This window comes from Erythranthe guttata, chromosome 9 (genome assembly GCF_056151865.1).
Source record: "Erythranthe guttata isolate IM_541 chromosome 9, IM_541, whole genome shotgun sequence".
NCBI classification, from domain to species: Eukaryota; Viridiplantae; Streptophyta; class Magnoliopsida; order Lamiales; family Phrymaceae; genus Erythranthe; species Erythranthe guttata.
In genome coordinates this window covers 1,805,752-1,821,874 of record NC_142541.1, presented here as the reverse complement: position 1 = coordinate 1,821,874, position 16,123 = coordinate 1,805,752, and the positions used below count along the sequence as shown (strand labels likewise).

Here is a 16,123-nt window from a genome sequence, read left to right as displayed (position 1 = left end):
AAATACAATAATTAAATTTTATAAAACAAGTACAAAGTTACATTAAATAATAACCATGGACTTATATGAAAATTCATAGTTGGCAGGGGTGGTTGTAATTACCCGAACAATAGGGTTTTTTTTTCATTATTTGACAATACTTCAGGGGGTGTCCGTAATTTACCTGAATTATGTGGTACCAAGTACAATAATTAAAATTTTATAAAACTAGTACAAAATTACATTAAATGATCCTAAAAAAAAAAAAAATTAAATAATTTGTCAGAAGTGGGGTTTGAACCCACGCCCTCTTACGAGGACCAGAACTTGAGTCTGGCGCCTTAGACCACTCGGCCATCCTGACTTTGTTATACATAATGTCGAGTTAATCCTATATATACGTAAAGGACAACTCAAATTAAAAAGGAAAAATAAGTTCCCATTTTCCTCATCGTTACGTATTTTCTTTTTTTAAATCCTCATGCTTCTATATCATCCAAAATCTTGTTATTCTCTAATATACAAGACTATATTCGCATTTATATTTTATTTAATTGAAAGTTTATATTGTTCAACATATTTTGGAAAGTATCATTCAAACCGGTTTACTCTTTTTTTTTTTTCTCAAGGGTTTATTCTATAGTGATGTGATTCTTTGTTATAAAATAGTATTTTTTTTTTATAATGATTAAGAGAATTTTTTGCAATTGATTTTATTTATTTATTAATATTTTTTTTTTGTTTCCGCAGCTGAGTTAATTAGTCAAAAAAGAGGAAAATAAAAAAATAATCAGCCATTGATAAAATCAACACGGTACAAAATTAATTTTGTGGCGTCTATTTGGATACCAAATTTTGCGGGCACACGTCCACGACCTCATCCCGTTGCGTTGACTCATTTTGTTATTAAGTCTTTACGTTTTTATGTTAATTAATTTTGGGAATAAAATAAAGATAATAATTAAGAGTGTCAAAATTTGTTGGTTGAAGCTGTCAAACTGAAATTAATGTGATCTTGTAATGATTTGTTTGAGTATTAGGAGATTATTATTCAAATATATTTTATGTTTTTGGTAAAAATATTGATGATACTGTATTTGCATCCTCAAGAAATTTCTTCGATCACCTGAATTTACGAACAAAACGGTAAAGGGAAATAATGAGAAAGAGAGAGAGAGAGAGAGAGAGAGAGAATTCGAGAGAAAGTATTAAGTATGTTTTCTTATTGTTTATGAACGTAACCCACTAACCCTAATAGGGTTTAATACATTTGCTTGTATGGAGAACCATTTACGGCTCTTTCCTAATTTACAATAGTTGTCTTCGTCCATGATTTATTATGATCGTTCAATCAATGATTCTAATTTACAATATTCATCTGTCTATTTATGAAAATTATATCCGGATCACATCCTCAAACGATTATGAGATCAGCTCGCCATTTACCGTGGCTTCCGTCTCATCTTCACGAGTATTAGAAGCATAAGGCGAGCTCTCTGCCCATTTGATTATTCGCCCGCGCCCCTTCAAGCGAGCTTTAATTTGATTTTGGCATATCCCGACTCTCGTAACCCATTTAAGCGAGCTCTCGACTCATTTTACTTCTTGCAACCCATTCAACTTTCACTCTGACATACTGAAAAGGTGAAGGTACGGTCCAGTGCCAAATTGACCCCATCAAATATTGAGATTATCGAGTTATTATCTAGATTCCAAAGCCGTGGAACTAGCACTTAAAAGTAACAAGTGGACCATTCAGATACTTATGTTTTTTTTTTGTTTTTTTTATCAGTAAACCAATCATATTCACCTTGCTCAATTACTAGCATTAATGATTAATATATCTATTCTAAATCTGAACTAATTTATGAGACTAATGATTTTGCTATGATTACCCAATCAAATTTCTTCTATCATTTCCACTTTTAGTATAAAACAAAATCGTCACCGGTGCATAATCAGAATTTTGATCATACCAAAAATAATTAGGGTAAATTACTTATCAAATTACGAAAAAAATCCCTCGTGTTTGGGTAATTACAACTACCCCTCAACTATAAACCTTCTTCCATATTCACCCCTGAAGTGTCAAATTTAGTGGAATATTCTCCAGTTTGTACCCATTTTACCGCATTCGAGCTCCACATTTTAAAACAAGATGAGCATAAAAAATGTCTCTTGGCTTGTAAATATCAGATTATGGTGCATTAGAAACTGTATTTTTGCATAAAACGAGTACTAATCTTATGAACATTCCACATAATCTAGACAATTCTGTTGAATTTAACACCGTATAGATGAACGTGCAACAAAATTCGTAGTTAATAGGATAACTGTAATTACCAAAACATGAGAATTTTTTCGTAATTCGACATTTTACTTAGGTTGACCATAATTTACCCACTAGAGCTACGTGTATGTATGTATATGTAATAAAAGTCAAGAGGTTATTGGACTATGCTATACTTGGATAGATTCTTGAAAATGTCGACTTTTTTCTATTTTTTATTTTATTTATTTATTTTATTATACTCTTTAATTAACGAGAAAACAATACCAGTGTTTGGGAGGCCACAAAAATGGTGTTGTGGTGTGTAGAAGACACGGTTTGTTTGTGGGCCCCACTATTTGATCAGCCCTCTTTATATACTTTATTCAGACCAACAAACAAACACAATCCGCCATTACACAATTAAAAAAAAAATTAATAATAATTAAGGAGTTGTAGAAACAGAAATATTCTTCATAGATTTTGTGGGGTGGGTGGGTGGGTAGTAAAAATGCATCGTAGTCTGCAGATGGAAGGTGGCGTTAATGGCGGCGGCGGATCAGAACTACCCACCACTTCCGATGACGGTCAATTTTTAGTTGCCTTCAGAAAGTAAGTCAACGGTGACGGAATATTCTCTTTTCGCCGTTTTTTTTTTTTTTTTTTTTTTTTTTTTTTTTCAGCTTAGCTCAATTTGGATTGTGAAGTTGTGAACTGATTTTTTTTTTTTTTCTTTGCTTATTTAGTTTATTATAGTTGGTGAAAGTATCTTAACTATGGTTAGTAATTTTTCTATTTTCTGTATTCAGCTTTAATTTTGTGTTAACAGCTGAAATGGGTTCTGTCTATTTACTCCGAATTATCCGCTTTTAAGTTCAAACTCGAATTTAGCTTTTGTTGTTTCTTGATTTTAGCTAATTATGTTGTTTCTTGATTTTAACTTATGTTGTTTCTTGATTTGACATTGGGTTCTAATTTGAAGGATGATGAAAAAGGAAATTGAGGTGATGGTGATCCGTACCGTTCATCAAGTAATAGGGCCGATTGTCGAAGATTTAATTCGTAAAGTTGTGAGTAGTGGCCGATAATGGATTCTTGTTTTTTTTTTAAAGCTTATTTGCACTCCAATTATTTTGTTACGTAAGTTCATAGAATCGTTTGCTCATACTCGTTTGTGAATCCCGAGTTCGATTTCTCGTTGTTTAGTTAAAAGAGGAAATCCAATCGGCCGTGGAGAAAGCGATGCTTTCGACTAATGGGGTTCGGTGAGCTTTTACTTTTACACACACATATTTGTACGCGCAAAACAATTCTTGTCTTAAATTCTTGAATCTTAATTTAGGAACTCTTCGAACGAGACAAGTTTGCAAGCGCTTAAGATCTTGGATGAAGTAGCGGGTCCCGTTTTGACGGGTAAGCCAATCACGGGAAACGAAGGCACTCCCATTAGGGTTGCGCTCGTTGATAAAACAACAGGGGAGGTTATCAAAAGCGGGCCCGGATGTTCGGCGAAGGTGGAGATATTAGTACTTGACTCGAGCAGTGATAGTAATGAACATCATAATTGGAGTATCGAGGAATTTAATAATAAGATTATTAGAGAAGGTGATAAAACGAAACCCCACTTTGCGAGAAGTAACTATGTGTACCTCGAGGAAGGTGTTGCCGTTTTACGTGACGTCAAGTTGGGGCATGATTCTATTTGGATGAAGAGCTGCGAGTGCAGGCTAGGGTTGAGAATTGCCGAGAGTTTTCGAGGGGTAAAAGTGGAAGAAGCACGGTCGTCGTCGTTTATGGTCTTGGATAGCCGTAGCAAATGTAAGTATTTTCCCCACTTTTTTTCTTTTCTTTGTTTTATTGTTCGTAGAAATAATTTTTTCGACATCGTAAAGAACAAATTGACTACTTTAATATATATATAGATATATATATATATATATATATATATATATATATATATATATATATATATATATATGTTGGTCCTAGATCCCCCGATTCCTAAAGTTCCAATTTCCGATTTTTGGGAACAAATTGACTACTTTAATATAGATATGTTGGTCCTAAATCCCCCGATTCCTGAAGTTCCGATTTCCGATTTTTGATTGGAAAATATAGTAAACTCATATTACGATTTTTTCCTATTTGTTTTTGGAACATAATTGAAATACATATTAGATTCTGAGTTCCGAATTTTTTATGGAACATAATAGGAATACACATTAGATTCCGATTTCCAATATTTTTTTGGAACATAATTGGAATGCATATTAGATTCCAATTTTAATTTCCGACAATTCCAAAAAACTTACCAAAAAATATACTTACAATAATTATGTACTTATTTTTTTTTACATCATAGGTGATTTGAAAATTTGGAAACTATGAATCCCGCCGATTTCGAACTTGAAACAAGTTTTTGCATTCCAAGTTAAGAAATTACGATTACTTTTTTCTTGGATCGGAATTGGAATTAGTGTTTAACTTCCAAAAGAAATTGGAAAAATTCTAATCCGATCAGTCCGATTTCCACCCCTAATAGTCCAATCAACTAATGCTTTGTTTTTTGCAGTGTATGGGAATCATTACCCTCCGTCTCTCTCCGACGAAGTTTGGAGGTTGGAAAACATCGGGAAAGATGGCACCCGATGCAAGCAATTGTACAATAACAAAATCTTGAAAGTGAAGGATTTTTTGTTCCTCCACTCAATCAATCCTCAAAGGCTCCAAGAAGTAACAATCATTACTTACACTCTTATATATATATAACTTGCACTTACGTCGTTTATAGTAAGTATAATATTGATATGTGTCGACCGTAGATATTGGGCGTTGGCGATAAAACGTGGAAGAGCACAGTGGATCATGCTCGAACATGCATTCTTGACGATGAAAGTATATACGTATACTACCCTTCTGAATTTAAAACGGGCGTCGCTTTCGACGCTGTTGGCGGGCTAAAAGGGGCGATCCACGACTCGCACTATGTTCCAATTACCGATCTATCTATCGATGAGAAGGTCCGTTTATATTTACTATATTTACTTTCGATAAAATTCTTTTTTTTTTTTGTTTAATTGATTAACAATTTGTGTCTTTGTAAATATAGGATTGCGCGCGCAGTTTACTACTCGTTGCATTCGAAAACGGGAAGGATATAATCTCCTTCCCCGACGAAACTTCTCTGCAGCATCAATATCCGTCCAAATATTCCGATCTTGATTGTTTGTCGGATTTTTTCCGTGGCATTGAGCATTTCGAAACTCTTTTTTCTCCCGAGAGCAATAATAACGTTTGTGGGGCCCACTCAGAGCCCCATCGACAAAGTAAAGGTGGCAGTGGTTTAGATGGGGTTGCCGCTATTGTGATTAGGATGGTTCGCGCGAGGAAGAGGTTTATGGCTTTGGGAGGTATGCATCTTCAGAAAAGACAGAGGATTTAATTTAATTTAATAATTCATCAATGGATATATTCGTTTTTTCGGCTGCGTTTGATTGCAACAGATGATGGAAACTTGAGGGAGGAGCTATCGAGTTTCGGAAAACGTGCTATTCAGTTTCGGAAAAAATGAAGTGGCAACTTGTATATATGAGTGTGTATATATGTATGTATGTATGTATGTATGTATGTATGTATGTATGTATGTATGTATGTATGTATGTATGTATGTATGTATGTATGTATGTATATTTAATCTAATCTTGATAGATTAGATTGAACAAAACTAGGAGATTAACTAGTGTTTCTTGTTCTTCATTCTTTGATATATTTATTTTTAGAAAGATAGATTTAATTGTTTTTCTTTTTATTATGATCCATTGATTCTTGAAATTATTGAAAGAGAGAAATACATATTTGTTGAGATTCCTGAAATTGTTGAGATTTGTAAATGTACAAATTTGTTAGCAGTAGCGCTGAAAGTCGGATGAATTGGATATGAATTAACCTTTTCAGGATTTTTTTAATTATTTTCGGAAATGCAAAACTAATTCCAATTTGAATTCAACAATTTTCGGAATTTCGAAAATCACGTAAGTTCTAACATTTTTAAAAAGTTTCATAAACTTTCATAAATTTTCAAAAAAAAAAAAAAATAAGAAAATTCACTTTCTTAAATCATAAAACTAAACTAATATGATAAATTTTAATAGTTTTAAAAATTGTTCCAACATCGAAACGTTTCGGATTGGAATTGGCGGATATTGGAAATTCCGTTCCAACTTCCACCCTCTAGTTAGCGGGGTGGAAATTTGAACACAAATTTTGAATTATTGATTTTTTTTATTTTATTCTCTAATTTTTGGAACACATAGATTGATTTTAACTTCTGAAATTCCAAATAAAATAATTAAATTATCTAAAGAAAGTACAAATTATTAATAAATATTCAAAATATTGGAAATTTGAGCACAAATTTTGAATTAGTGATTTTTTTCAATTTTGTTTCCTAACTTTTGGAACAAATAAATTGATTTTTGATTTATGAAATTCCAAACAAAATAACTAAATTATCTAAAGACGAAACTACATACAAAAAAAATTATTAATAAGAATTCTACAATTTTCAGAATTCAGAAATTCATTCAAATTTCAAAAATCGTGGAAATTTCGGAATTTCGAAAATCACGTAAGTTCTAACATTTTTAAAAAGTTTTATAAACTTTCATAAATTAAAAAAAAGAAAAAGAAAATTCACTTTCTTAAATTATAAAACTAAACTAATATGATAAATTTTAATATTTTAAAAATTGTTCCAAAATCGAAACTTTTAGGATTGGAATTGGCAGACACTGGAAATTCCGTTCCAACTTTCACCCCCTAGTTAGCGGGGGTGGAAATTTGGACACAAATTTTGAATTATTGAGTTTTTTTTAATTTTATTCTCTAATTTTTGGAACAAATAGATTGATTTTAATTTCTGAAATTCCAAATAAAATAATTAAATTATCTAAAGTACATAAAAAGTACAAATTATTAATAAATATTGGAAATTTGAGCACAAATTTTGAATTATTGATTTTTGATTTCTGAAATTCCAAACAAAATAATTAAATTATCTAAAGACTAAACTACATACAAAAAACAAATTATTAATAAAAATAATTGTCAGAAGTGGGGTTTTCACCCCCTAGTTAGCGGGGGTGGAAATTTGGACACAAATTTTGAATTATTGAGTTTTTTAAATTTTATTCTCTAATTTTTGGAACAAATAGATTGATTTTAATTTCTAAAATTCCAAATAAAATAATTAAATTATCTAAAGTACATAAAAAGTACAAATTATTAATAAATATTGGAAATTTGAGCACAAATTTTGAATTATTGATTTTTTTCAATTTTGTTTCCTAACTTTTGGAACAAATAAATTGATTTTTGATTTCTGAAATTCCAAACAAAATAATTAAATTATCTAAAGACAACTACATACAAAAAACAAATTATTAATAAAAATAATTGTCAGAAGTGGGGTTTGAACCCACGCCCTCTTACGAGGACCAGAACTTGAGTCTGGCGCCTTAGACCACTCGGCCATTCTGACTTTGCTGTTTACTTGCTTGATTGATTATATATCCTTATGTTTAACTAAAAAGAAATCCTTAAAACTCAAAAAGGAAAAATTAATTAACGAAATGGGCATATGAGCCTACATCAATTTACAAGACCATTTAATTCATAAATCAAACAAAAAAACACAGTGTGGATTAAAGGTGCAAATTCAGAAGAATATACAGTTAATGAAGTAATTAATCAAGAAAGTCAGGTTAATTCATAAAAAAAAAAAAAAAAAAAAAAATACAATGTGGACTAAAGGTGCAAAACTGCAAATACTGAAGAATATATACTTATTCTGCAAATAACTAGTTCTTTGTCTTCACAATTAGTTTTTAATTTCGCCCACTATCTCTTTGGCTAATCATTTCAGAAATAATCCTGAAACTGTATTTTTTATATATTAATAATTATTAAAAAAAATAGAAAGCACTCTATATTAAATACAAATTAATATTAATATGAACTTTTGGTGAATATATAATTGATAACTAAATCAGAAGAAATTATTACTTTCAAATCCCTCTAATAAATTAAAAAAATCATCAATCAATACACTTAATTTAAGATTATCGGCTCTCTATTATCTCACATTTTAAAGATTTTTTCTTGTGTCATATATATTTTAAAATTCTAATAATACATTAATTGCTAAAAAAAATTCTTCAATTTTAATTAGTTAAGAGAGATTTAGTAGAATTTTTTTTACTAAAAGGATATTTTAGTCATATTTGTCTCTTTGTAAAATCCATGCATATTTATTGTTTTTTTTTTCTTGAATATATCTGCATGAATCCAACTATATTTATTTTGAAATAAATGCAATAGTAAATGGTGATGATTTTGGCTAAGACAAAAAAGATTGATTACATATGCAAATAGTATTTCAATTTGAAAAAAAATGAATATAGTTTAGTAATTCAAATAAATTCAAATGAAATTTCCATAAGCAAATTCACATTTTGTGAAAGAGTGCAGCAGCATTGATTTGTGAGAACTGGCTTGTTTTTCGTTTTCCTTTTGGGGGTGGTGGTGCAAAAATCAAGATCCAATTGGTGTAGAGAGCAATTGTAAAGAGAGTGAGGGATCAAGAAATAAAATGGCAAATTATGGAGGGACTAACCAGAAATGTAAAACCTGCCACAAGACTGTGTACTTGGTGGATCAGCTTACTGCTGATAATAAGGTTTATCACAACTTCTGCTTCAGATGCCACCACTGCAAAGGAACCCTAAAGGTTTCATTTTTCTTCATTTTTATTTTTATTTTTGATATTTGCAAAAAAGATTGTGTGTTTTTTAAGCCCTTTTGTTGTACATATGTATGTATGTATGCATGCATGCATGTATGTATGTATGTATGTATGTATGTATGTATGTATGTCTGTCTATGTAGCACCGAAACTTCAATTTCTTAATGTTTCCGCGTTTCGAACACGTTTCGTGTCGGAAACTCGAAAACACCTGTTGCACACCTTATGGGCCATTTCGCAATTTCTAAAAAGTTAGAACCTCTTAGAATAGCAAATTTTCAAATATTTTTATTGTTTCCCTATCTATTTACATGATTTAATTGACAGTAGTAAAATTTATTTTGAATATGTTTGTATCAAAATATAAAAAAGTTAAATAAAAATAAAAACTTACATATGTTTGTATAGTATATCTATAACTATATACCCTAATACTTATAATATTTGTACGTGTCCCCCAAATTCCTATATCCCCATTTTCGGGGCATGCCGTTTCCTTGTCTCAGTTTCCCGTTTCTCCGTATCGCCGTTCCTGTGTCCGTGCTATATAAATGTATGTATGTATGTACGTATGAACGTGGGTACATACGTACGTACGAACGAATAAATGTATAACTATTATTACACAAGCTAGGTTGTGATCATTTCTTGCACAATATACTGACCTTAATTCAATTGCATCATCAAATTTTATTGCAGCTGAGTAACTACTCTTCATATGAAGGTGTTCTGTACTGCAAACCTCATTTCGATCAATTGTTCAAAATGACCGGCAGCTTGAACAAGAGTTTCGAAGGTAGTAGCAAAATTTCGATTTGATCCTCACTTTCTCTCTCAACACTTTGGAGTTTAATTATCTTATATCGTTTATTTATATTGCGCTCGTTTAATTTCTAGGGGCTCCTAAAACTGCTAGAGTTGAAAGATCTATCGAGCAAGGCCCTACAAGTAGCAAATTCTCGAGTTTCTTCGGAGGGACTCAAGATAAATGCGTCGCTTGCGATAAAAAAGTTTACCCTCTCGAAAAGGTAATTGTAAGATTAAAAAGAAGCGTAATTACAAACAACCCTTTCTTATATGGTTAATTGCATTATATTCAACCCCCGTATTTACTCTAATTGTTAAAAGAACTCTCCGTGTCCTATGATTCAATTTTTATTAGCAAAATGCCCCCCTAAAAACGCGTAATTTAGGGGATTTTTTTTGCTAATACTTATAACTTGGGCATTTTTTGCTAATACTTATAACAAGGGGAGTTTTTTTAGCAATTCGATATTTCGCAGGGGTACTGAATGCAATAAACTCCTCCTTGATATGCCTAAATTAAAAAAATCCTCCTTTTGTTTGTGAAATTACATTTACCCTCCTTAAACTAACGGCTTGTGAAAGGGAAAAAAATATTCAAATGCAAAATGTGAAATGTCTAAAATACCCCTAATGTTGTTGACGGAACAACTCTATATATATACATAGGTGGCGGTTGACGGAACATCGTACCATAGGTGTTGTTTCAAGTGCAGCCATGGCGGGTGTGTAATAAGTCCGTCGAATTATGTAGCACACGAGCATCGGCTATACTGCAGGCATCATCATACACAGCTCTTTAGGCAAAAAGGTAATTTCAGCAAACTAGACAAACACGAGCAAGCTAAAGTGATTAACGAGGCAGCCTAAAGTGAAACGTCGACGTATTGCGTAAAATGTGAAAAACGTGCGACGCTTTTCGTTGTTTCGTTCTTGTTTCTGCTTTGATCTTTGCTGTTGTGACTTGTGACATTATTGAGTACTTTTTTGGCGATTATTGTTTTTCTATGTTTTTTTTTATAGTTTAGGGTAAATTACAACCACCCTGAAGTATGGTTAAATTACGAAAAAAAACCCTCGTGTTTGGATAATTACATATTCCCCTCAACTATGAACCTCCTTACACCTGTCAAATTCAACATAATCATCTAGATTTCGTGAAATGTCTTCTATTTTGTACTCGTTTTTTGCAAAAATACAGTTTATGATGCATCACAATCTGATATATACAAGCCAAAAAATACATCTTATGATCATCTTGCTTCAAAATGTGGAGCTCGAATGGGATAAAACAGTTACAAAATTGATAATATTTCATATAATTTAGAAGATTCCACTAAATTTGAGACAACAAGGGTGGACGTGTAAGAAGATTTATAATTGACGGGGTAATTATAATTACCTAAATAAGAAGGGGATTTTCATAATTTGACCATACCTAAAGGGTTGGTTGTGATTTACCCTAAAGTTTAAGACGCTGGTTTTTCAAATTTTTTTTTTTTTTGTTTAAGATTTTGAAAAACAAAAATCAAAATTTCGAAAATTGGAATTAAGAAAAAAAATGTAAGTAGCAACGTTTTGGATTGGAATCTATGGAATTTGAAGTTCCATTTTTTTTTTCTATTCAACAATATTATAAAATTAATAATTAAAATGATATTATAAATGTAAAATTCTGGAAAACAAATTGAAAGCTTAGATATTAGGAGTATTTTCAAAAATTAAAATCAGATCGGAAATCGAAATCTCGTTATATGTTCCAATTACAATCCAAAAAATTAAAAACAGAAACAATAAATTTCAGAATCATGGACGGAAAAATATTGTCACAGATTGAATAAATAAATAAAAAATCGGATCAAATCTGCGGAAAAGAAATTTGAAATTTCATTCGTTTGCCCAAAAACATATTTTATATAATTGCACAACTACCCCTCTTGAAATATGAATTTCGTCTCAAGCCCTCCTTTCTCTTTCCCGCTATTCCCCAAAATTAAACCACCCTAATGCAACCCCATGTTTTCACCGGAAAATCCATCGCCCATCTCCTGAGCAAACGTCCTCCAATCTTTCCGATCAAGCAAATTCACGCGCAGATCATCACTCAATCCCACGTGCTATCACGTGATCTTTCTCTGACCGATTCGCTCATCCACTGCTACCTTCACTCCAACAATCTCGGTTCGGCGAGAATCTTATTCGACAACCACCCTTTGCCTCCGCCGCCGACTCTGATATGGAATCTCGTGATTCGCGCTTACTCGAAACTCCGACATTCTTCAGAACCCATCCGCCTTTTCCGTCAAATGCTCGATACTCGGTCGAAACCCGACAAGTATTCCTTCACTTTTGTGATCTCTTCATCTGCTCGTCGGAGTTCGGTTGTGCATGGGCAGATTGTTCATGGGATGGTGGTGAAAAATGGGTATTTGCAGAACTTGTACGTGGCTAATTCTTTGATTAGTATGTACGCTGTTTTTGCCAGGGTGGACGATGCATGCAAGGTGTTTGAAGAAATGCCTGACAGAGATGTATTTTCGTGGACTAGTTTAGTCGGTGCTTATACCAAGAATGGGAATATGCAGAGAGCAAGCGATGTTTTTCGGGAGATGCCGTTGAGAAGCGATGTGTCTTGGGCTGTAATGATTTCGGGTTTTGTTAGCTGTGGAATGTACAATCAGGCTCTCGAGTATTTTCACAGCATGATTCGTAAAATGAAGCCAAACGAGGCTGTTCTCGTCTGTGCTCTCTCCGCCTGTGCTAACCTCGGCTCTTTCGATCGAGGGAACTGGATTCACGGTTATATAGACAAGACACGTATTCCGGAAACTTCCAATATTACGACTGCACTTATCGATATGTATTCCAAGTGTGGGAGAATAGATCACGCGCATCGAGTTTTCGACAAGATTCTGCGTCGAGATGTTCAGAATTTCACCAGCATGATATCAGGGTTATCGATTCACGGGCTCGGCAAGCAAGCTATACGCGTGTTTCATCAAATGCTAGCCGAAAAATTGAAGCCGAATGAAATAACTATTTTGGGAGTTCTAAACGGATGCAGCCATACCGGTATTATCCAGCACGGCTCTTCGATTTTCTACAACATGGAGAATTTGTGGGGACTCGTGCCCAAGATCGAGCACTATGGTTGTTACATCGATTTGCTTGGCCGCGCTGGATTCTTGGCAAAGGCATTCGGGATGGTGAAAAACATGCCGATTAGCCCCGATTTAGTTATATGGAGGGCTTTACTTAGCGCGTGCAGAATTCACCGTAGTTATTGTTTCGGGGAGCGCGTAATGAACCGTTTAGAGCAACTCGACCTTCAAAGTTGTGCTGGAGGTGATGTGCTATTATCCAATTTATACGCTTCTTTAGGAAAATGGGAAAACGTTGCTCGAGTTAGAAAGACGATGGGGAAGGAAAAGAACAGATCGGAAATAGGGTGTAGTTGGATTGAGGTTAATGGTTTCGTTCACGAGTTTCGAGTTGCGGATTCGCACCATCCGCAGATAGCTGAGATTCGAGAGAAATTGAGTGAAGTACTGAAACGAGTAGGGTTAGTTGGTTATGCAGTTGATTCGACAAATGCGTCGTTCGATTTAAACGAGGAAGATAGAGAGCAAGCGGTGGCTTTGCATAGTGAAAAACTAGCTGTTGCGTTCGGACTTATGAATACTGCGCGTGGTGATTCTATTCGAATAATGAAGAATTTAAGAACTTGTGAGGATTGTCATACTGCTCTCAAAGCGATTTCCGAAGTTTACGAGAGAGAAATTATTGTGAGAGATCGGTCTCGTTTTCATACTTTTAGAGGTGGGGAATGTTCGTGTATGGACTATTGGTAGCGGTCGATTATTCGGACATGAACGAGGAATTTATGCTCTTTTTTTCTTTTCTTTTTTATTTGCGTATTAAACCTTGACCTGCAAATATGATATATTAATGGGACGTGATAAATGTCTTTTCAATTTTAACAATACTGTTTCAACTTCAAACATAATTTTGACTATTTTTTAATCTGAATTAGGCAAAATTCAAAACACAAAATTTGTAATTTTTCGAATTAGATTTCTAATCCAACTTGAATCACCAAGATTGGATATCGCATGAGAAAGTTATTTATGAATCGATGATCACTTTCCACAAATTTGATAATTTAAGTTATCTAAAATCCAGAACGTAACTCATTTATGCATAACTGTATCATCCGACACCCAAATTAGCCGTCTTAGGTTGAATTAGAAAGCTAACACAGAGCTACAATTTCCGTTTTCTATACTCTGCCCAAATCGAATTAGAAAATTGTCAAAATTCCATTAAAAATCAAAACAGTATCAGTAAAATGCAAACGACATTTAACCTTTCAGTGTATTAATTTGCTTGGTTTGAAACGATGCAATAAATACCCAATTAAATTCACCACCACTTACCACATTTACTATATTATATGAAGGAAAAGATAACGTATTAAAATTGGTATATATATATATATATAGAATTCCAACCTGAAAGAAATTCAGCAACCGATAAATTAAAAACAATATCCTTTTTTTTTTATTTAATATAAAAAAAAAAAAGCTAAAAAAATGAAGATGATGAGTTTTACCAAATTCATCCCTCTTATTCTTCTTGCACTTATGCCAATTGCATTTGCAATTAATTTTGGTCACTATAAAACTTGGGGTAAGCACAAAAACTCTTATATAATATATATATTTATTATTATTTATTTTAATTGAAGAAAAAATGTGATTAATTAATATTTGAAAAAAACAGGAAAAAAATATTTAATTGATAAAGGGGAATGCATAAGCTCAGTGTGGACCGGGGCCGAAGACCGAGGAGACTATTGGTGCGAAGATGAGTGTAACGATTACCGTGCGTTTGGCATCTGTGATTGGCAGCTTATTAACGGCTTTTTAGCTGGCCCTTGTCAGTGTTGGCTTTGATAAACTAACGCCGTTACATTATATTATTACTAATAATAATAATTACAGCAATTTATGATATTATATATTCTTTGGCGAAAAAAATATATTATATTATATTATATTATATTAGATTTTTTTTTTTCTTCTCTAATTTATTCTTGTGTTTTGTTTATTTTACAAAAGAATTCATCTAAGTTTGTAATATTGCATTGGTATTCGTTTTATTGGAAAATTGCACGTACGGAGGTATTTTAAGTGGCTGTTAAATCGTAAATCGAATAAAAATTCTTGTAATTGGGCTAAACTTCTCGAGTCCTTTGGAACTCAAATTATACAAGTTGAACTAGGGTTGTAAACAAGCCGAACTTGAGTCGCGCATGACTGTTTTACCGAGTTCGAACTCGTCGAGGGTTTATTTATTTTTGGCTCGAGCTCTAATCCAAGCTCATTATATTGTTTTTTTTTTTTCCTAATTTATTCAATTTTCTTTTTTTTTCCATTTTATTTTATTTTATCAATTTATTACAACTCTATATTAATGGTATTACCATTCCACACATGTTATACATTAAGGAATAAAATAATTAAGATTCTAATTTATTTAATTCATTTAATCTATTTGCTTTTCTACGCTCTCGAAGGGTCTTCCCTACAAGTGCCTCTTGATTTTGGCAATAAGACAATGGTCATAATTTAATATTTCTAACCTAACTATTATTTTAAGGTTCAAAATAAAATAATGAAAATAAAAATAAAGCCTGATAAGTGATTAATATCAGGATTTATTGCATTCGTCATCCTTATGTTTACTTTAATTGTCAAAAAAAAATCTATATTATTTTATTTATTAGCAAATTAAAGCAAAGTATACCCCTAAAAACTCACCTACTATGATGCATTGAAACACTTCTATACACAATGTGTTTCGGAATTCGAAACGCCAAGACACCTATCGAAAAAGTTTCAGGTTGTTTCTGTAAATATTTAAAAGTTTTAGGGATGTTTCTCGTAATAATGAAACATGGAAACGTGTTTCCACACAAAAAAAATGAAAATTCGTTTTAAATAAAGACTCGGAATTTCGTACGATTAAAAAAAATCTTAAATCTTATGCCTCTTTTTCATTTCTAATGATGTTTTAATATTTTTTTGTAGATGCTAATTGATACTAAAATAAATTCATAAGCCCCGAATGTAATTTGTGGAATGGTAATTCAGATTGAAACTTGTAAATTATATATAGTTTTTAGATACAAATATGTAATTGACGATAATTATACAAGTTAAACGTTATCATTCTTTTAGAAATGAAATTATAGATGTACCCTTATA

At 32.4% G+C, this 16,123-nt stretch overlaps 3 protein-coding genes and 2 non-coding genes across 5 annotated transcripts; 3 read left to right on the top strand and 2 right to left on the bottom strand.

Annotated features, from left to right (window-relative positions):
* Window positions 1–259: 259 nt before the first annotated feature.
* Window positions 260–343, bottom strand: TRNAL-CAA (transfer RNA leucine (anticodon CAA)). Its single transcript has one exon. It is a non-coding gene; the product is annotated as a tRNA-Leu (tRNA).
* Window positions 344–2,491: 2,148 nt separating this feature from the next.
* Window positions 2,492–6,112, top strand: LOC105952199 (calmodulin-binding protein 60 A). The gene is made up of 7 exons (XM_088823481.1): window positions 2,492–2,860; window positions 3,231–3,318; window positions 3,455–3,513; window positions 3,591–4,066; window positions 4,821–4,981; window positions 5,071–5,268; window positions 5,358–6,112. The coding sequence occupies exons 1-7, from the start codon at window positions 2,760–2,762 to the stop codon at window positions 5,688–5,690; spliced, it is 1,416 nt and encodes a 471-aa protein (XP_088679607.1). The 5' UTR covers window positions 2,492–2,759; the 3' UTR covers window positions 5,691–6,112.
* Window positions 6,113–7,703: 1,591 nt separating this feature from the next.
* TRNAL-CAA (transfer RNA leucine (anticodon CAA)) lies at window positions 7,704–7,787 on the bottom strand. The gene has a single exon. It is a non-coding gene; the product is annotated as a tRNA-Leu (tRNA).
* A 1,110-nt stretch (window positions 7,788–8,897) lies between these two features.
* LOC105952145 (LIM domain-containing protein WLIM1) lies at window positions 8,898–10,724 on the top strand. The gene is made up of 4 exons (XM_012975660.2): window positions 8,898–9,035; window positions 9,750–9,846; window positions 9,948–10,078; window positions 10,524–10,724. Exons 1-4 carry the CDS (start codon window positions 8,898–8,900, stop codon window positions 10,722–10,724), a joined length of 567 nt encoding a protein of 188 aa, XP_012831114.2.
* Window positions 10,725–11,774: 1,050 nt separating this feature from the next.
* On the top strand, window positions 11,775–13,831 carry LOC105952162 (pentatricopeptide repeat-containing protein At5g66520). Its single transcript, XM_012975678.2, has one exon. The coding sequence runs from the start codon at window positions 11,861–11,863 to the stop codon at window positions 13,703–13,705; it is 1,845 nt and encodes a 614-aa protein (XP_012831132.2). The 5' UTR covers window positions 11,775–11,860; the 3' UTR covers window positions 13,706–13,831.
* The last annotated feature ends 2,292 nt before the right edge of the window (window positions 13,832–16,123 follow it).

Bases quoted from the DNA above. Each gene is read 5' to 3' on its own strand.
- LOC105952199 (XM_088823481.1), top strand. From the start codon at position 2,760: ATGCATCGTAGTCTGCAGATGGAAGGTGGCGTTAATGGCGGCGGCGGA. The intron at 2,861-3,230 runs GTAAGTCAACGG...TCTAATTTGAAG, and splicing joins TTTTTAGTTGCCTTCAGAAA to GATGATGAAAAAGGAAATTG. The intron at 3,514-3,590 runs GTGAGCTTTTAC...ATCTTAATTTAG, and splicing joins CTTTCGACTAATGGGGTTCG to GAACTCTTCGAACGAGACAA.
- LOC105952162 (XM_012975678.2), top strand. From the start codon at position 11,861: ATGCAACCCCATGTTTTCACCGGAAAATCCATCGCCCATCTCCTGAGC.
- LOC105952145 (XM_012975660.2), top strand. From the start codon at position 8,898: ATGGCAAATTATGGAGGGACTAACCAGAAATGTAAAACCTGCCACAAG. The intron at 9,036-9,749 runs GTTTCATTTTTC...ATTTTATTGCAG, and splicing joins ACTGCAAAGGAACCCTAAAG to CTGAGTAACTACTCTTCATA. The intron at 10,079-10,523 runs GTAATTGTAAGA...ATATATACATAG, and splicing joins AAGTTTACCCTCTCGAAAAG to GTGGCGGTTGACGGAACATC.